This window comes from Dendrobates tinctorius, unplaced genomic scaffold (genome assembly GCF_039654945.1).
Source record: "Dendrobates tinctorius isolate UK_male_01 unplaced genomic scaffold, ASM3965494v1 ptg000038l, whole genome shotgun sequence".
Classification (NCBI taxonomy): domain Eukaryota; kingdom Metazoa; phylum Chordata; class Amphibia; order Anura; family Dendrobatidae; genus Dendrobates; species Dendrobates tinctorius.
Genome location: NW_027361706.1, coordinates 33,373,826 through 33,395,734, shown reverse-complemented (window position 1 = coordinate 33,395,734; position 21,909 = coordinate 33,373,826). Strand labels below are relative to the sequence as shown.

General features: G+C 45.4%; 1 protein-coding gene and 1 long non-coding RNA gene across 2 annotated transcripts in view; one reads left to right on the top strand and one right to left on the bottom strand.

The window, feature by feature from the left end:
• The window catches only part of LOC141088328 (man(5)GlcNAc(2)-PP-dolichol translocation protein RFT1-like), a 382,865-nt gene that overhangs the window by 233,355 nt on the left and 127,601 nt on the right, over nt 1-21,909 (top strand). Inside the window, exon 5 of the mRNA XM_073574376.1 lies at nt 18,204-18,305. Coding sequence (XP_073430477.1) covers nt 18,204-18,305 — 102 coding nt within the window. The remainder of the gene's footprint in view (nt 1-18,203; nt 18,306-21,909) is intronic.
• LOC141088330 (uncharacterized) overlaps nt 1-21,909 on the bottom strand; it is a 250,127-nt gene that overhangs the window by 147,279 nt on the left and 80,939 nt on the right. The window lies entirely within an intron of this gene.

Genomic DNA, 21,909 nt, shown 5'->3' with positions numbered 1-21,909 from the left:
AAAAATGAAATCCTCTCTTATGCGACTTGGCTATCCATATGACCCCTACAGCCTGATTAGTTGTCTAGGCCAAATAATGGGGCAATATGTAGAGGGAAGTCCAGCACTCCTAGTGTGTATTAGGCTAGTTTCAGACTAGCGTTTCGGGGCGCAGGGCCGCCGCTAAGCCCCGCCCCGGCTGCGCCCCCTTCTGTCATCTCTGATCGCATGACTGTGCATGCGATCAGCGTACCCTATACTTAGCGTTGGGTGCGCTGGTCTCATTTTTCTGGTGCTGCGCCCAGCGCACAAAAACGTGCTGTTGCATTTTTGTGCGCTGGGCGCAGTGCCAAAAGGGCGCCGCACCAGCAAAATCAGACCAGCGCAGATCAGCGCACCCAACGCTAAGTATAGGGTACGCTGATCGCATGCACAGTCGTGCGATCGGAGGAGGAGATGATCGGAGGGGCGGGGCTTAGGGGCTGCGCTGTGCCCGGAAACTCTAGTCTGAAACTAGCCTTAGGTGCATGGATAGGGTCCTAATCCTTACAGTTTAAAAAATGTGGAATACGGTACTCTTTTGAAGTTTTATTTAGACGTAAAGTATAGTGTATGAAAAACGATGACGTTTCGGTCTGTGACCTTCCTCAGAGCATACACTAGTGATGAATAGATAGATATATTCACATCTATTTTCATCTATATAAAGTCCACATGGGATAATCCCAGAGTAGTGAGGGGGGGTAATCAGTTTACAGGCAGAGCGCTGCTAACACAGCCGCTCCGACTGTAAACTACTGTAGAATGAATGTTGGGTTTTGAAATGATTTTTCAGAAGTCGGCAATTGATTTAGCGGCTATTCCGCTATGTAGAACTCTATGAAATATAAATATATGTCTCATTGACATGTATGTGTGTGTATATCCTTTCGTTTGGGATTTAACCTGTCATTCGGCTCCATTATATGACCACTTTGCAAGCCTGCGAGAAAATCTTGACATGCGGATGCTTACATGTGCAAAAAACTGAGCCACACCTTGACAACGGATGACATACAGATCACTGTTCAGGGAACATTTCTGCGTATTACGACCGTAAAATACGGTCTGTATTTTTATACGTTAGGTCTGACCTCAGCCTAACTCCTATCTAGTGATCTCTGTTGTGAGACAAAATCCAAGAAAAAATAATTTAGCCTATAGTAAGTTAATAATAGCACACTATTTAGTTGCATAGTATGAAAAAAGAGAAAACCAAGAACAAAAAAACAAAACACAAATAACAAGAGTAAACTGCCCAAAAAATGCATGAAGGTAATAATAAGGGTATTTAGTAAACATAATTGTGATCAAAAGAATGTACAAGCCATCCCGCCATGTCAAGGCAACCCTTGTGGGACAGTCCTAACTCTTGCATTAAAACCTTTCCACTTGTCAAGTGACGTAAATGTGAACAAGGACCGAGGGACTGAACCACCAGTAAAAGCATAGGCCAGACAGGATGGATTTCCCAGCTCAGAAACAGGGCGGTCACACCCTTATATGCACAGAATGCACATTGAACTGATTAAAAACCTGGGGTCTGAGCTGAAAAAGTAAGTCAATGTGTATGCAAAATGTAAATGCATATAATCACATGACCATTAAACAGAGAAAACCAAGAACAAAACACAACCTAAAATAAAGCCTATGCTTTTACTGGTGGTTCAGTCCCTCGGTCCTTGTTCACATTTACGTCGCTTGACAAGTGGAAAGGTTTTAATACAAGAGTTAGGACTGTCCCACAAGGGTTGCCTTGACGTGGCGGGATGGCTTGTACATTCTTTGAAATTTAAATTTCAAAATTTTGAAAATTATGTTTACTAAATACTCTTATTACCTTCATGCATTTTTTTGGCAGTTTATTCTTTTTATTTTAGGTTATTTGTTTTTTTGTTCTTGGTTTTCTTTGTGTAATGGTCATGTGTTTACATGCATTTACATTTTGCATACACATTAACTTATTTTTTCAGCTCAGACGCCAGGTTTTTAATAGGATGAAAAAAGACCTAGGTCCTTGAAGTCCAAACTTTCTCCACCAATTGTACAATTTTGTCACTAAAAAGGGTATATGCTCAACTTTTTTATCTTGTGTTTTCTCTCTGGAATATCCATGGAGTGAACATGTTCTTACAGTTTCCACATATATCAATTAATGCTTCGGCTCATTTACTTGTTTTTCTGTAGTGAGGCAGCTATAATAGAGTTGTTGCAAGGAAGACGTCCTTCTACTCCAGGAATCCTTTACATTTCTGTAGTAATTTACATTGTTTTCTGTTGTAAATTCTGATGATGGTCGGCTGTCCTCCGTTACGCTTCTCCCCGTGAAGTTCCGACCACTGTTCAAAACGGCGTTGATGCTGTCCAGCACTGGTCTACATTTGTTTAAAGTTGAATTTGGGACAAACTGGACAATCAGCACTGGGTCTATGCGCCAGCTACTGGTGGCCTCTAAGTAATCTATAACAGCCCGTCTGACGTCTAGGGAGCAGAGACTGCTCTTTCTTATTGGAAGGGTTGTCAAAAAAGGAAGGTAACACGATCTCCTGGTTTAGATTCTGACTAGAGGCTACCTTCGGTATGAATGCAGGGTCTAATCTTAAGATTATACCGTCTTCCCTGACCTGGAGATACAGGTCTCTGGTGGATAGGACCTGGATCTCGCCTACCCTCTTGGACGTGGTAATGGCCACAAGAAATAGTTTTCCAGGTGCGAGTCAAGATGGGCATATCTTTGTTGGGGACATATGGATCCTTACACAGAGACATGAGGACCAGGTTTAGGTCCCAAGGCGGGGTGAACTGCCTGATTGTAGGGCACAGCATTTGTGTTGCTCGTATAAATCTTACTATCAATGGATGAGACACCAGAGAGTAGTCAAAGAAAGATCTCAGGGCCGAAATTTGGACCTTCAAGGTGCTAGGCCTAAGGCCCTTATTGAACCCTGCTTGAAGTTGGACCTACCACCCTCCAGACAGAACCTCTTCTAGATTTTTAGGTAAATAGCAGATGTGACAGGTTTCCTGCTGGCCTGGATAGTGGCTATGACCTGGTCTGATAAGCCTTTAGGCCTCAGGATGTCCCTTTCCAGATCCAGGCTGAGAGGTGGAGTCTTCCTGGGTTCGGATGGCGGACCGGGCCCTGGTGGATAACATCCTCCCTTAGAGGGAGCTCGATTGGGTTCTCTATCGCCATGGCCCCCAGTAGGGGAAACCAGCTCCTCCTCGGCCAATATGGGACAATCACGATCACCCTTGCCCGATCTTCCTGGACCTTCCTGAGAACAGCTGGGATGAGTGCCAGCGGTGGAAATGCATATGAGAGGGGTTCTTCCCACTTCTGACTCAGGGCATCTATCCCTTCTGGAGCGTCCGAGGGGTTCAGAGAGTAGAATCTGGAGACCTTTGAGTTCTTTCTCTTTGCAAATAGGTCTATCCTGGGGGTCCCCCAGAGCCAACATAGTTCTTGGAATATTTCCTGTTTCAGCTCCCACTCCGTTGGGCAGACCCGCAGTCTGCTCAGGTAGTCTGCTACCGCTTTCTGGAACCCTTCTAGGTGTATTGCCGTTATGGAGAGGACTGCACCTTCTGCGCAGGAAAATATTTTCTCCGCCAGGTCCTGAAGTGGCCGATGTCTGGGACCTCCCTGATGCTTCAGGAATGAGACCATTGTCACATTGTCCGATAGTAACCTGACGTGTCGATTCTTCAGCATAGTCCAGTTCCATCTTAGGGCCTCCCAAACAGCGCATAGTTCCCTGAAGTTGGAGGATCTGCAGCTGATGTCTTCCGGCCAGCTGCCCTGAAGGATTCTCCCTTCTAAGTGGGCTCCCCGTCCCCATGTGCTGTCTGTGGTGACAACTATGTAAGGGGAGGTGGTCCATAGTATGCCCACCTGCAGGTTCTTTTTCTGCATCCACCAGAGAAGCGACCTTCTTACGGCCCGTGGTAGCCGCATAGGCCCGTCCAGTGAGGCCTGACGACAGTCCCATATAGACAGGATCTCTCTTTGTAAGGGTCTTGACTGGGACTGTCCACCTGACGCACAGAGTACACGCAGTCATTAGGCCCAGAACCTTCATAGCAGATCTTATGGAAGTGCGGTGCTTCAGAAGGTCCTTGACTCTAGTTCTGAGGACCCATTGGTTTTGGGTAATTTGGGCCCAGTTTCCCGCAAAGTGATGGAGCCTTCCCCCGATGCAAGTGGCATCATTGCCTCTTGGACCTGGAGGTTGAACCAAAGAATGAGCCCTTGCTTTTTCCACCCTGGCTATGGGAGCTCCTGTAAGTTCCTCTCTTGGACCTACCCTGACTTCTGAAGTCGTACTGTCTCCTGGAGGGGAATCCTCTCTGAAAGGACTGAGGCCGCTTAGGTCTGTCCTTGGGGAACACTTTTTTTTTGTCAGAGGCTAGCTCCAGGATGTTGTCTAAGGCTGGCCCGAATACTCTTAGGCCTGAGAAGGGGATGGAGCACAGTTTTTTCTTGGAGGCGTTATCCCCTGACCAAGATTTCAGCCAGACAGCTCTCTGGGCTGCATTAGACAGGGAGCTGTTCCTGGCCGAAAACCTTACTGATTCGGCCGACGTGTCAGCCAAGAACTCCGTGGAAGATTTCATGATGAGGAGGGAGGCCAGGATATCTGCCCTAGGGGTCTTATTGGATAAGTGTTCATCCAACTGACTCATCCATAGGAACATAGACCTGGCCACCGAGGTGGCTGCTATGTTTGTCCTAATTAGGGCTGCGGAGGCTTCCCAAGCCCATTTTAGGAGAATGTCAGCTTTTCTGTCCATTGGGTCGCGCAGGCTTGACGAGTCCTCAAATGGGATGGCAGTCTTTTTGGCGACCTTGGCTACTGGGACGTCGATCTTGGATATCTCTTCCCATAGCATGACTTCCTCGGGGTCAAAGGGTAGACGACCTTTAAAGTCCCGTGACAGTACTTGCCGGCGTTCCGCGTCCTTCCATTCCTCTAGTACCATGGCTCGGATATGTTCGCTTATAGGGAATACCGTCTGTCTCTGTGACATAAGTCCCACGATCATTAGGTCCTGTCTGGACTTTGGCCTTGGGGTCTCTTCAATTTGCATTGTACTCCTCACAGCCTGAACTAACTCGTCGATGTCCTCGGCCTGGAATAGGTATTTTCTACCCTGGTCGTGGCTCTCAGTTGGAAGCTCCCCTTCTTCTTCTGGGTCAGAGTCCAGTAGGTCAGACCCCTCGTCTGAGTTCAGCCTCGACTCCCTTAGTTCCGTCTCCCACCTGCTTCGCTTGCGGCCTGGAATTGGGCTGGTAGGCTGTTGTCATGAGAGGCTGGAAATATGTAGAGGCCTGAACCTCCTCACGTATTAGGGATCTCATCTCTGCGAGAAGGGATGGCTGCTCGTCTCTCATGATCTTTGATATGCAGGGTCCACAGAGAGTTTTGCCATGGGAGTCTGGTAGTTTCACATGGCATACAGGGAATCTGTTAGATTTTGCCGAGGCCTTGCCGGATCTTTTGGCTGTAGCCGGGGGAGCAGCTGGGGTTCCCTTATCCTAAATGGCATAAGAAGGGGAATAATCAGGCTAGATGCTCTGGGAGGATTAGGAGCGACTGCGGGTCTGACTGAGGTGAGGGTGGTCTGCGCCAGGCGCACTTACCCCACCATCCTCCGTAATGTCTGCTTCCATGGTTATTGAACCTCGGGGCGTGCAGCATTAGAAACCTGCGGTGCGCTTTGGGAGAGAAGTGGCGGGGCACTGGACACTGCAGTCAGTATTCTTCTTTATCCCTGCGTTCCACCGCTGGAGCGCACGCTGCTGCCTAAACCGGTATTAGTGACGTCACCAGAACTGACGCGCTCCCCTCGCGAGACCCTGGAGGCCGCGTGCTGCCTGTTTCAGCCCCTTCCGCGTTCCACTTCTGCAACTCAAGTTAACGTCCAGCGCACATGATGATGACGCTTGGTGGTGTGACGTTGGTACCTCGTCATGGTAGCCCGGCTGCCTGCGGGGCACATATGCGCTCCCCATAGAGCACATGCCAGACTCGGGAACCCAACGCAGCCTGGCGGCCTGACGTCCTGAGCCGAGAGCATCCCACCGGGAGCCTCGTCCTGCTCACTGGCCTTTGGGGCCAAGGGACTCCCTACCGGGAAGTTTCGGCCCTGGGCCGCTTGACAGGGGGAAGGGTATTGGCCCGGCCACACGATCCCCCTGAGCCCTCCCGTAAGCTTGCGCAGCACTGCTCTCGTGTGTCCCTCCATGCAGAGACAGGAAAAACACTGAGGGGAAGGGGGTGGGACGGGACCTTTTAACCTCTCGTGTGCTTTCCTGTCCCTGCAAGGAAGTGCTGTCAGAAGGGACGTCCTGGAAATAGATATATACAGTATATACAAAGAATACCTTTAATTTAAATGTGTTGACACAGTTTACTCTTTTTTTTTGGCCACATGTGTAAGGCCTGTTTCACGCATCCGTCTGTCAGCATCAGTCAAAATCCGCCGTTTTGCAAAAAAAACGGATCCACTATTTTTCTTGGCGGATCCGTTTTTTTTCCCATTGAGTTGCATAACCGGCAGATCTTGACGGATGGTCATCCGATGGATTCGTTTTTGTATGGATCCGCCAAAATTTTGGCGTCCACCGACATGCCTGGACGGACAATGTAACGTTTTTTTCGGCCGGCAGGATCAGCATTTTACATTGCGCATGCCCGGAGGAATAGCCTTCCCCCGGAAATTTAACCCTGAACTCAGTTCTGGCGGCTGAAAAATTCTCTCTCTCTCTCAGCTGATGGAGAAAACGGATGTGTGAAACAGGCCTAAGACAACAAAATAAGACCTTATTAACACTCCATGGATCCAGAATTGTGTCTGTATCAAGACATTGGACATGTTGTTTGGCTGCAGATTTAACCCCCAAGGGTGGTTTGCACGTTCATGACCAGACCAATTTTTACAATTCTGACCACTGTCCCTTTATGGGGTAATAACTCTGGAACGCTTCCATGGATCCCGGTGATTCTGACAGTTTTCAAATAACTTGCGTTTATTTGTGGAAAAAAATGGAAATTTGGTGAAAATTTTGAAAATTTCGCAATTTTCCAACGTTGAATTTTTATGCCCTTAAATCACAGACATATGGCACACAAAAACTTAATAAATAACATTTCCCACATGTTTACTTTACATAAGCACAATTTTGGAACCAACATTTTTTTTTGTTAGGAAGTTATAAGGGTTAGAAGTTGACAAGCGACTTCTCATTTTTGCAACACCATTTTATTTTTACGGACCACATCACATTTGAAGTCACTTTGAGGTGTCTATATGATAGAAAATACCCAAAAGTAACACCATTCTAAAAACTGCACCCCTCAAGGTGCTCACAACCATATTCAAGAAGTTTATTAACCCTTCAGGTGCTTCACAGAAATTTTTTGAATGTTTAAAAAAAAATAAACATTTAACTTTTTTTCACAAAAAAATTACTTCAGGTCCAATTTATTTTATTTTGCCAAGGGTAACAGGAGAAATTGGACTGCAAAAGTTATTGTGCAATTTGTCCTGAATACGCTGATACCTGATATGTGGGGGCGAACCACTGTTACGGCGCATGGCAGAGCTCAGAAGGGAAGCAGCGCCGTTTGACTTTTTCAATGCAAAATTGGCTGGATTTCAGATCGGACGCCATGTCACGTTTGGAGAGCCCCTGATGTACCTAAACAGTGGAAACTCCCCACAAGTAACCCCATTTTGGAAACTAGACCCCCCATGGAACTTATCTAGATATGTGGTGAGAACTTTGAACCCCTAAGGGCTTCACAGAAGTTTATAACGTACAGCCGTACAATTAAAAAAATCATTTTTTCCCACAAAAATGATCTTTTCACCCTCAATTTTTATTTTTCCAAGGGTAACAAGACCACAAAAGTTATTGTGCAATTTGTCCTGAATACGCTGATACCCCATATGTGGGGGTAAACCACTATTTGGGCACATGGCAGAGCTCGGAAGGGAAGCAGCGCCATTTGACTTTTTTGGCTGGAATTGGGATTGGACGCTGTTGTGAGTTCATTTTCCCCTTCATTACTGAGGCCCAAGGAACTCCCTCTTCTGGTAAAGAAAGGTAGTGAGCCTGATTGTCAAACACCTGAGGCTGATGATTGTGACTGGCTGAGTGGAGTTACGGACTGGATATAATGCTGCCGACGCCCTTCTACCCTGCGGGTGATTTCTCTGTGGGATCCTTGGAGACCAGTCTGAATTCCTGCTCCTCCAAAGCTAAGTTTGCTGCTCGGCCTTTTGCTTTTGTGCTTTGACTTTGTTTTTGCTTTGTTTTTCTGGATTTCTGCCATTCCCTGCTGGGGTGTGCTGAATTCATTTAGCTCTGTCTTCTGAAAATACCTGAGTGCTGATTCAGTTTTTGAAGCCTAGCTGCTTCAGGGCCCTTTTTCATATCAGCTGGTTGGCTTATGTCTTTGATAGGGTTTTGGCAGATTGCAGACAGCAGCCTTCCTGTCCTTTCCTATCTAGGTAGTTTTGGGGCCCCGTCTTTGCTCAGTCTATCTTTCTGTCTGTGTTAGTATTTTCATCTTGCTTCACCGTCATTATATGTTGGGGGCTGCCTATTGCTTTGGGGTCTGCTCTGGGGCAGTTTAGATTTCCCCTTTCTTTCTTTAGGCCTATGTATTTCTCCAGCTGTGATCGAGGGGTCTAGGGCATCGTAGGAACCCCCCACGGCTACTGCTAGTTGTGTTGATAGGTTCAGGGGTCTGCAATCTGATAGTTGCCAACTTCTCTGGTTTTCTGGACTTAGCTTGTATAAGTGCTCTTGCCTCCTACGGTGACTCATTCATAACAGGATGCCATGCCGCATTTGGAAAGCCCCTGAAGTGCCTAAACAGTGGAAACCCCCCACAAATGACACCATTTTGGAAACTAGACCCCCCAAGCAACTTATCTAGATGTGTTGTGAGCACCTTGAACACCCAAGGGCTTCACAGAGGTTTATAATGCCCTGGCGTGAAAATAAAATAATCATATTTTTTCCACAAACATGATCTTTTAGTCCTCAATTTTTTTATTTTCCCAATGGCAACAGGAGATATTGGACCCCAAAAGTTGTTGTCCAATTTGTCCTGAGTACGCTGATACCCCATATGTGGGAGAAAACTGCCGTATAGGCACACGTCGGGGCTCGGAAGGGAAATAGTGATGTTTTGGAATGCAGACTTTGATGGAATGGTCTGCAGGTGTCATGTTGCCTTTGGAGAGCCACTGATGTACCTAAACAGTGAAAACCCCTCACAAGTGACCCCATTTTGGAAACCAGACCCCCTAACGAACTTATATAAATGTGTGGTGAGCACTTTGAACCCCCAAGTGCTTCACAGAAGATTATAATGCCCGGGCGTGAAAATAAAAAAATCATTTTTTTCAACAAAAATGATATTTTTGCCCCCAATTTTTTGTTTTCCTAAGGGTAACAAGAGAAATTGGACCCCAAAACTTGTTTTGCAATTTGTCCTGAGTAGGCTGATACCCCAACACTGTTTGGGCACATGGCAGAGCTTGGAAGGGAAGGAGCACCATTTGACTTTTTCAACACAGAATTGGCTGGAATTGAGATCAGACGCCATGTTGCGTTTGGAGAGCACCTGATGAGCACAAACAGTGGGAACCCCCCAATTCTAACTCTAACCCTAACCCCAACACACCCCTAACCCTAGCCCTAACCCTAATGGGAAAATGGAAATAAATACATTTTTTTAATTTCATTATTTTTCCCTAACTAAGGGGGTGATAAAGGGGGTTTGATTTACTATTCATGGCGAGTTTTTATTTTTGGCAGTTGTCATACGCTAAAAGACGCTTTTTATTGTAAAAATAGTTTTTTGCATCACCACATTTTGAGAGCTATAATTTTTCCATATTTTGACCCAGCGAGTCATTTGAAGTCTTATCTTTTGCGGGACGAGTTGACGTTTTTATTGGTACGATTTTCGGGCACGTGACTTTTTTTATCGCTTTTTATTCCGATTTTTGGGACGCAGAATAAACAAAAACCAGCGTTTCAAGAATTTCTTTTGGGGGGTGCATTTACACCGTTCCGCATGTGGTAAAATTGATAAGGCGGTTTTATTCTTCGGGTCAGTACGGTTACAGCGATACCTCATTTATGTCTTTTTTTATGTTTTGGCACGTTTATGCAATGAAAACAATTTTATATAAAAAATAATTATTTATGCATCGCTTTATTCTGCGAGCTATAACTTTTTTATTATTTCGCTGATGACGCTGTATGGCAGCTCATTTTTTGCAGGACACGATAATATTTTCAGCGGTACCATGGTTATTTATATCTGTCTTTTTGATCGCGCGTTATTGCACTTTTTGTTCGGCGATATGATAATAAAGCATTATTTTTTGCTTTGATTTTTATTTTTAATTTTTAAGGGGTTCGCTAAGCGGGTTAACTAATGGAACAGTTTTACAGAGTGGGTCGTTACGGATGCGGCGATACCAAATATGTGTACTTGTATTGTTTTGGTTTTTTTTTTATTTCCAAAAAATGAATTTATTAGGGAATATTTTTTTTTTTAATTTATTTAGCGATTTTTTTTATAAATTATTTTTACACTTTTTTTTTACTTTATTACATTGTCCCAGGGTGGGACATAACTGTCACATGACAGATCGCTGATCTATTACATCACAGATCGCTGTGACAGATCAGCGATCTGTCACAGGCAGTGCTGCAAGCTTCCTCATACCGGCGCTTTGCAGGTATGAGGAAGCCGGCTCCCTGCAGGCCCCCGAAGGTCCCCGCCGACATTTTGGATCCGGGGACCTGCAGGGAAGGAGACTCCTGCAGCAGCGTTGCACATCGCGCTGCTGTGGGGGTTGCAGGGAAGCACGGAGGGAGCCCCCTCCCTGCCGATGCTTCCCTAAACCCCCGGTACACCGCGATCATGTTGGATCGCAGTGTGCCAGGGGATAACGTGTCGGGGGCAGTCCGTGACCACCCCTGACACACAGTTCCGGGTGTCAGCTGTGATAATCAGCTGACACCCGGCCGCGATCAGCGGCGCTCGTGGTGAGCGCTGCTGATCGCTATGTCGTACTATCCTGTCCCTGGGAATTAAGTCTCAGAACACATGGATGGGATAGTACAGTTAAACAGCGGCATAAATCACTGACCTCAGAAACTCGTTTCAGCAACATCAGATGAGTCACTGACATCTACGATTGGCTGCAGCGCTGTTAAAGTGACGTCACAGCTCAAGCCAAACAACAGAGAACTGGACAGCAGAGAAGACATAGTGCTCAAACTGGTGGAGAATAAAAAAGATCAGATGATTGTCTTACTCATCACTAAGGCTATGAGCAAAAAACTAATTTACTATCAACACTTTCAAACCTAGTCCTGCAGAGAATATTCATAGACAGCAGCCTAAATCCAAGTTGGCAGAAGGACCTGGTCCTTTAGCCTGCTAGATCTAGTATTAAAACACTCACAGGTACTTGGTCCTTTAGTCAACTGGGATTTAGCTTTCTCACAGAGAGCAGCCTAAATCCAAGTTGGCAGAAGGACCTGGTCCTTTAGCCGATTGGGATTTGGATTTCTCACAGAGAGCAGGCTAAATCCAAGTTGGCAGAAGGACCTTGTCTTTTAGCCTACTAGATCTAGTATTAAAACACTCACAAGGACTTGGTCCCTTAGCCAACTGGGATTTAGCTTTGTTACAGAAGAGTAGGCTAAATCCAAGTTGGCAGAAGGACCTGGTCCTTTAGGTGACTGGGATTTAGCTTTCTCACAGAGACCAGGCAAAATACAAGTTGGCTGAAAGACCTGGTCCTTTAGCCAACTGGGATTTAGATTTCTCACAGATAGCAGGTTAAATCCAATTTGGCAGAAGGACCTGATCCTTTAGCCTGTTAGGTCTAGTATTAAAACACTCACAGGCACCTGGTCCTTTAGCCAAATGGGATTTAGCTTTCTCAAAGAGAGCAGGCTAAATCCAAGCTGGCAGAAGGATCAGGTTCTTTAGCCTGCTAGGTCTAGTATTAAAACACTTACAGGCACCTGGTCCTTTAGCCAACTGGGATTTTGCTTTCTCACTGAGAGCAGGATAAATCCAAGTTGGCTGAAGGACCTTGTCCTTTAGCCAACTGGGATTTAGCTTTCTCACAGAGAGCAGGCTAAATTCAAGTTGGCAGAAGGACCTGGTCCTTTAGCCTCCTAGGTCTAGTTTTAAAACACTCACAGGACCTGGTCCTTTAGCCTGCCAGGTCCAGTATTAAAACACTCACAGGCACCTGGTCCTTTAGCCAACTGGGATTTAGCTTTCTCACAGAGAGCAGGCTAAATCCAAGTTGGCTGAAGGACCTGGTCCTTTAGCCTGCTAGATCTAATATTAAAACCCTCACAGGGACCTGGTCCTTTAGTCAACTAGGATTTAGCTTTCTCACAGAGAGCAGACTAAATCCAACCTGGCAGAAGGACCAGGTTCTTTAGCCTGCTAGGTCTAGTATTAAAACACTCACAGGGACTTGGTCCTTTAGCTAACTGGGATTTAGCTTTATCACAGACAGCTGGCTAAATCCAAGTTGGCTGAAGGACCTGGTCCTTTAGCCTGCTAGATCTAATATTAAAACCCTCACAGGGACCTGGTCCTTTAGTCAACTAGGATTTAGCTTTCTCACAGAGAGCAGGCTAAATCCAACCTGGCAGAAGGACCAGGTTCTTTAGCCTGCTAGGTCTAGTATTAAAACACTCACAGGGACTTGGTCCTTTAGCCAACTGGGATTTAGCTTTATCACAGACAGCTGGCTAAATCCAAGTTGGCTGAAGGACCTGGTCCTTTAGCCTGCTAGATCTAATATTAAAACCCTCACAGGGACCTGGTCCTTTAGTCAACTAGGAATTAGCTTTCTCACAGAGAGCAGGCTAAATCCAACCTGGCAGAAGGACCTGGTCCTTTAGCCTGCTAGGTCTAGTATTAAAGCACTTACAGGGGCCTCGTCCTTTAGTCAACTAGGATTTAGCTTTCTCACAGAGAGCAGGCTAAATCCAACCTGGCAGAAGGACCTGGTTCTTTAGCCTGCTAGGTCTAGTATTAAAGCACTTACAGGGGCCTCGTCCTTTAGCCAACTGGGATTTAGCTTTATCACAGACAGCTGGCTAAATCCCAGTTGGCTGAAGGACCTGGTCCTTTAGCCAACTGCGATTTAGCTTTCTCACAGAGAGCAGGTTAATTCAAGTTGGCAGAAGGACCTGGTCCATTTGGCCAATAGATATAGTAGTAACCCCTTCACAACGCATGATTCAGTTACGTCATATATCATAAAAATATAAGACAAAAAAAATCGCTTTTGCTCCATTTTAAAAATACACAAATTTGGAATTGACGTGTTCAGAAAGGTCTGATCAATCAAAATCTAAAATAATCTGATCGGTAAACGGCATAGGCCTTTTTTCACACTTCAGTTATTTGACGTCAGTCAAAATCTGCCGTTTTTATAAAAAAACGGATCCGCCAAAAAAAAGTTTTTTTTCCCCCCTAGACTTGCATCAGCGGCGGATTTTGACTGATGGTTGTCCGTCACATCCGTTTTTTGACAGTTCCGTTTGAATTTTAGCTTCCGCCGGCTGGAGTAGATGGACAATGTAACGCTTTTTTTCATTCTCTCTCTCTCTATCAGTTCCTTTAAATTTCAAGTACTTAGCGGCTGCAGCAGATCCATCCAAGAAACGGATCCGGTGGCATCCGTTTGTTGCAAAATGGAAACTTATCCGTTTTTTCACACTTTGGCAGATTGCAACTGACAGCAAACAACTGAAGTGTGAAACAGGCGTTAACGAGAAAAAAAATTGAAACGCCATAATTACGTATTTTTTGCTCCATTAAAAAAAACCCACAAATTTGGAATTGACGTGTTCAGAAAGGTCTGGCTAATCAAAATACATTTTTTTTGGTCGCCGCAACATTGCAATAAAATGAAACGAGAGGTGATCAAAACATGGCATCCGCGCCAAAATGGTATCAATAAGAACGTCCCGCGAAAATAAAAAAAAATCCCAACGGTGATGTGGATGGAAAAATAAAGTTATGGGGAAAAAAAAAAACGGAAAATCGCACGAGGGTTTAAAACACTACTAGGTGAATGCATGGAAAAAAATCTGTGGTTGTGTGATCTACAAAAATGCAGCGCTGTCGATGCACTGGAGATAACCACTGCTACCGGGAGCTATTCAGTGTTGGACCTGGGGATGATGAGTATAGGTCTGTAAAAAAATGCCCTTTTTAATAGTTATTTCTGTGTGGCTAGAGTGAGCTGCTTTGTGCTAGGATTCCTGTGCCCGTATGTAACCTGGCTCCTACAGACATTGCGCTCATTCCTCTTCTTTCTCTCCTCAGTCTCACCCTCCTCTACACCACCGTCGTGTTTCTCGCCCGTGAAGCTTTCCGTAAAGCCTGTCTGGGCCATTCTACACAGCAGAGCTGGAGACACACCGTCCACCTCACCTGGTTGGCGTAAGTATTGCCGACGGCGCGGATCAGGACTCTGCTGCAGTCTTGTGGCGCTAAAGACTTGATGAAAAATCTGTTTACATTAGAGAATTGCTAGAGTAACAATTCCAGTATATAATGTGGCAGCGGGACGTGGTTTCTGAATACAGTCTGCAGTCTGTCATCGCACTGCAATATCTAGGCTTGTTATAGGGAAGAGTCAGACGGGGATCGCAGCGCAGTGCTCGGACTGGCCGGCGGCTCTAGCTGATACACATGATGAGGGGTTTCCACTTTTTTAAAATACTTGTTCCCTCCGGCTACAGTTTGTTTTTTACAAACAAGCTCCCTCCCCAGGTCCAACACTGAGGCTCTGCTATTGTCTGCAGCACTGACGTGATATTGACGGCGCTGCAGCCAATCAGTGAGCTCCGCCCGAGTTGACACCACTAGTGTAACAACTGAGTTTTTGCTAAAGGTAAGAATGTATTGTTCTCTTGTATATGCAGAGTCCCGCTAGGCATCTGCTAGTCTGTAATACTAGGGGGGATATGGCTGAGTATGTTGGAGGTCCCCGATCCAGCGATTATCCCACATTATGGCACCGGGGTTCTGGCGTTTGGATTTTCTGCAGTAATCGAACTAATGTCAGAACCGTTCTGGGTCCTTGCACAAGCTCATCTCTTTGTCAGGCTGAAGGTAAGAAAGTGAAGGTGATTCTTACTTGGCATTTACACTAGAAAGTCTTTTCCATCCATGTCTGTGTCTTGTGTTGCTCTATGGGGATTGTCTGGCCTTAGGTTACAAGTAGTGTTGAGCATTCCGATACTGCAAATATCGGGTATCGGCCGATATTCGCTGTATCGGAATTCCGATACCGTGTACCGATATTTTTACAATATCGAATACCGGAATCTGAAGTTCCCATAATGCAATGAGCCAGTGTTGTGGCTGTGATTGGCTGCTGAAATGACGTCATCATGATGCGCGGTCTGTGCGGGCCTGCCGGGGGTCTGTGCGGGCCTGCCGGGGGTCTGTGCGGGCCTGCCGGGGGTCTGTGTGGGCCTGCCGGGGGTTGTGTGTGTGTGCAGGCATCGTCCGATGGGACTACAAGTCCCATCGGGCTATGCCTGCTACAATGACAGTGATTGACACATTAGCCAATGATGGACAGTAGTAGTCCCATCATCCGGCTAATGTGTTGAATGTAAAGAAAAAAAACATTCATACAACATTCATACATACTACATACATACTTCATATATACTACATTCATACTACATTCATACATACATACTACATTCATGCTACATAATACATATATACTACATTCATACAACATACATACATACTACATATATTCTACATTCTTACAACATACATACATACATACTACATACAATACATTCATACAATACATACATATAGACATACAGTACATATAACATAGAGTACATACTCACCATCACTTGTCACTTTGATCCCCGAAGCCAGTGTCATCTCACTGTAAAAAATATTAAAATAACAAACAACCGATCTACTCCCTGATCCGCAGAAATCCACGAGTGTCCCACGACGATCTCCTGCAGTGCATCACTGAGAGGTTACTATAGTTCACTGGTCTCACTTTATGGCAAAAGCTGCGTGGGAACTTTCTCACACAGCAATGCCAAAAGTGAGACTAGGGACTATTTTTTTTACAGTGGCGGAGGAATACAGTGCGGAAGGATACCTACCTCCCGTCATTGTATTCCTGGGGCCCCTAGAGAGCGGTGGCATCAGCTGATGCTGCCGTTCTCCACGGGAGATCGTCGTGGGACACTCGTGGATTTCTGCGGATCAGGGAGCATATCGGTTGTTTGTTATTTTAATATTTTTTACAGTGAGATGACACTGGCTTCGGGGATCAAAGTGGCAAGTGATGGTGAGTATGTACTGTATGTCTATATGTATGTATTGTATGAATGTATTGTATGTAGTATGTATGTTGTATGTCTGTAGCATGTTTTATGTATGTTGTATGTATGATGTATGTATGTTGTATGTATGTAGTATGAATGTTGTATATATGTAGTATGTATGTTGTTTTTTTTTACATTCAACACATTAGCCGGATGATGGGACTACTACTGTCCCATCATTGGCTAATGTGTCAATCACTGTCATTGTAGCAGGCATAGCCCGATGGGACTTGTAGTCCCATCGGACGATGCCTGCACACACACACAACCCCCTGGCAGGCCCGTACAGACTCCGCCCACGCACCGCCCACACTGTCCCCCCCCCCCTCCCGAACTGGATGTGCAAGTAAAGAAAGGGGTTTTTTTAATTCTGATCTTTCTGTCCCATTAACTTGCATGGGTTTCCGGTATCGGAATCGGCGATGCCCGATACTTTTTGGGTATCGGTCCGATCCAATCCGATATTTCCCAATATCGGAAAGTATTGCACAACACTAGTTATAAGTCTGCAGTTAAGCCCCCGTCACACACAGCGATCTCACCAGCGAGATCGATGCTGAGTCACAAGTTTTGTGACGCAACAGTGATCTCACCAGCGAGATCGCCGTGTGTGACACCTATCAGCGACCGCACCCCTGCCGGGTATCGCTGATCGTCCTGGAGTGGCCAGGACATTTTTTTGATCGCTGGTCTCCTGCTGGGCAGCATCGCTGCGTGTGGCAGGTGGGAGACCAGCGATCAGCAAGCTGGAGCTGGTAACCAAGGTACATATCGGGTTTCTAAGTGCCGCGCGGTGCTTAGAAACCCGATGTGTACCTTGGTTACCAGCTCCCTGCACCAGCACACTGGTAACTAAGGTACACAGTGGGTAACTAAGCGACGTGCGTCGCTTCTTACCCGCGTGTCACTGTCCTGATCGCTGGTGAAGCTGCCTCTTTGGAAGCTCACCAGCGATCATGTAGCGACACACCAGCGATCCTGACAAGGTCATATTGTTGTCGGGATCGCTGGTGCGTCGCTATGTTTGACGGGGCCCTTACTCTATGTGACTGCAGACTTGTGAATCCTCACATTGCGCGTACTGCCCACTGTGAGGAGTCTCCAGTGCCGGGTACATGACAGTAAGTATGTGATTTGCATACATGCGGTCACATGCCGACTAGACGTGCTTGGCCTTGCTCTATTTAAGCGTATGAGCCAGATCAGACACGTCTAGTTGGAATGTGGCAGGTAGTATGTAAATCACGTACTTGCTGCTACGTGCCCACCGCTCCTACAGTAGGTTCATTGTGGAGTTGGAGCCTCCGTCATTTTACAAGAACAAGGATAGCAGCAAGACGAACGCCATAACGGATGGAATAAGAAAGCGGAACTCCGAACACTAGTGTGAATCATGTCTAAGGCTAACGTCAGCCGAACTCTTGAGCACCACCACATAGCCATATATGATCCACCGAGTGTGCACGGGGGCAGCAGACACACGTCTGTCTGAAGCATTATAGCGGTAATTTATAGAGATACTAAGTGAGCAATGCTGGCTCTACATGTGATTAGCCTGCAGGTAACGTTGGATGTCTCTCATCATATTACCGACTTAGCTGCCATCACACCATTTCCATTGCCTTCTCCTTTGTTCTCACCCATTGTTGTATTTCTTTGGTACATCTGATCCCTGGTTGTTGTTCGCACCCGTTCTGTATCTTCATCTCCATCTCAATCTTAGGTGATTGCGGAGAGTCTGGCGATAATTGTCCGCTGTTTGGTCACCGTCACTTTGGTGCTTCTCTGGCCTCAGTGGGGGCTCCTCGTCTTTGCGCTGGCTCAGGTAAGAGGTCCGCTTTTATCTTCCTTATTTGTAAATATATATACTAGATGGAGGCCCGATGCTGTCACATCGGGAGGGCGGTAATGTCACGATGGGGACAGGCTTTGCAGTGTTGAGAATCTCTCCCCCTCATGTGCTCACACACCTATCCACTCTCTCTTTCCCCATGTGCTGACTTCTCCCGTCTGTTCTCTCTTCTTTGACCTGTCTACCCCATGTGCTATCCCCCTTGTCTGCTGTCTCACGCCTTCCTGTGCTGTATTCTCCCCCCCCCATGTGCTGTCCCGTTTGAGCTGTCTCCTCCCTGTGCTCTGTCTCTCTCACCCCTGAGTCTGACCGTGTACAGAACATACCACAGCTCCTGGGCAGGGGAGGAGGCAAAAGACAATACTGACATTACAGCAGGAGATCGCAGAGGATACATTTTGTGAGGTAAAATATTGTTTAAAACCAGTCAGTGAAATATTTTACCTCACAAAATGAATCCTCTGTGATTCCCTGCTGTAATGTCAGTATTGTCTTTTGCTTCCTCCCCTGCCCAGGAGATGTCGTATGCTCCATATACGGTCAATCTAAATACTCAAGGGTCTCAAGCAAGAAAATCATATAAAAAAACCCTATGACAGGTAAACTTTATTGTTAATTATTAAAAACCCTTTGGGGTCACACAACAAAAAAGAGACAAATAACCAAAAACCAAAAAGTGCCCACCATTTAAAAACATATGTGGAGGATAACCTAGGTGTCCCTGATAACGTCTATTGCTCACTCCTTCCTTGCCGCGGAGGTTGGCACCCTAGGGGGAACGATGTGGCGCCCCCGCTCAACGGTGGCTATCCCTAGGGGCCCTGTTACACCCTAGCGCCACTAGGGGATCCCTTCCCCAATACTAAATGTACCCCTATCGATAACAGAGACAAACCTATAATAAGGAGGACCCTAGACCCCACAATTGAACATACTTAGGAACACATACACATAGCAGATAAGGTGGTTCTTAAAACATGCATGGTGGCCTCTCTGCGGTTAGATGATAGGTGAACATCCACCATTAGAGCTCTCAATTGAAAATGTATGCACCTCAGCTATTCCAATGGGCCAAAAGGTGCAAATGTAAAAAATGTGTATATATATATAAATAATATAGATGTTTATCAGCAATGGGCAATCATTTTCATCCCACCAATTTGTACACAATGGTTCATAAATATATATAATGTCCATATGAAAACATAACCATGAGAGATCCAATAGACCATGCATCTGAGCTCCCAATTATAAGATATTTATCCACAATGTCCAACAATGGGTACCATCATCATATTAGACAAAAGATGCACAGATATCATTAGTGTAATACTTGATTGGATATACTAATACTCATCATATCCTCCACCGACTGCCATGTAGCCTGTTACGCCTCAATGCGTTTCGCCCCATCTGGGCTCATCAGGAGGCCCGATCTCCAATTGACTAGTGTCCTGCTGTGGTCTAGTGGCTGGACTTCCACGATATCCCTCCATTTAACTATACCGCCACAGCGTGCGGCAGCCCCCACCGCTATGTAGGGACACGCCCCCTATCCTCTATGCGCAGGTCTCACTCACCCAGGCACCATGCTCAAATCCATATTACCATTGCTCAGATCCATCTTTCCATTGCGCATGCTCCATCTTATGCGCGTTCCTGTGACTGCATATAGCAGTTCTTGTGCCACAAAAAGCGACACGAGTGTAGCGTCATCATTCTGCGTCCCTCATCAGTGGGAATCGCGCGTCAAACGCGCGCACAGCCTGTCCATCTACATCCCGGACCTGACACAATATTTTCGGGTCAGAGGACATATCTATCACTGCGCATGCTCCATAAGAAAGGCAATGTCAATACTGCGCTCGTGATTAGTGCGCAGACTCCCAGCGGACAATGATAGTAAAGGATGAACAGCTACCAGCACGCATGCTCCCCAGGCATGAACAATGCACCCATCGTGCCAGTTGCAATCTCATGTCCCATGCGCAGATTACGCAGATACATTCAAGAGTGCCATTGACCTGCAAAGATATTTTTATATGTATATATAAAACACAGATCCACATTCGCGAGCCCCATAAAGATATATAACATGGGGGTAAACGCAACATTTCCAGCAATATGCAGTATCTTATAACTTTGATAGTTCATTACATACCATCCAATACATCTAGAGGACATAAGGATTAACACCCTCTCCCCATTGCTTCTGCATATGGTTTCATCATCGTTAATATATACTCTCATATTTTATAGTAAAGACATATCTAGATGTCTATAAGAATAATTACAGATTAGGGGGTGTCCAGTCGCATGCGGTATTGAGGGAGAATAATACCAAAGATCTCCATGGCGAATCCATGCGGGTCCTACAGGTAGACCCCTACAAGAGTTGAAACGTAATCCAGTGTCCATTAATGGTCATAGTTAACATTCTATCAAAGGTTGATATGGCAATCATTATTATCAAAGAAATCTCACTGCCTTAAAGAAAGCAGGCAAAAGATAGTTGTTCATTAATCCCCTTGGGTTCAAGGCTCTCCATCCTGAATATCCACTCACACTCCCTTTTAAGGATAACGTTATCAGTATTTCCCCCACGGGGATTCAAATTTACCACTTCAATAATCATGAATTTAACGTCAGCCAGGGAGTTATGAACCCGTTGCATATGCTTGGCGAGTGGGATATCCCTTCCATTTCTAATATCCCCCATATGTTCCCCTACTCTTCTTCTAAATTCTCTTTTGGTCTTGCCTATGTAGTCTTTCGGACATGAACACGTAGCCAAGTAGACTACTCCAGTGGTTTTACAATTTGAAAAATCACGTTGATAAAAACGCTTCCCCGTCGTCGGTCGAACTATGGAAAAATTTATTAGGTTTCATCCATTTGCAGAGACTACAGTCTCCACATTTAACCCCTTCACTACCAAGGGTGATTCGCACGTTAACTCCCGGGCCAATTTTTACAATTCTGACCACTGTCCCTTTATGAGGTAATAACTCCGGAACGCTTCAACAGATCAAGGCGATTCTGACATTGTTTTCTTGTGACATATTGTACTTCACTTTAGTGATAAAATTTATTCGCTATAACTTGCGTTTATTTATGAAAAAAAGGATATATGGCGAAAATTTAGAATATTTTGCGATTTTCAAACTTTGAATTTTTATTCCCTTAAACCAGAGAGTTACGTGACAGAAAATAGTTAATAAATAACATTTCCCACATGTCTACTTTACATCAGCACAATTTTGGAAACAAAATTTTTTTTTGTTAGGAAGTTATAAGGGTTAAAAGTTGACCAGCGATTTCTCATTTTTTACAACAAAATTTACAAAACCATTTTTTTTAGGGACCACCTCACATTTGAAGTCACTTTGAGGGGTCTATATGGCAGAAAATACCCAAAAGTGACACCATTCTAAGAACTGCACCCCTCAAGCTACTCAAAACTACATTCTAGAAGATTATTAACCATTCAGGCGCTTCACAGGAGCAGAAGCAACATGGAAGGAAAAAAATAACATTTAACTTTTTAGTCACAAAAATGATCTGTTAGCAACAATTT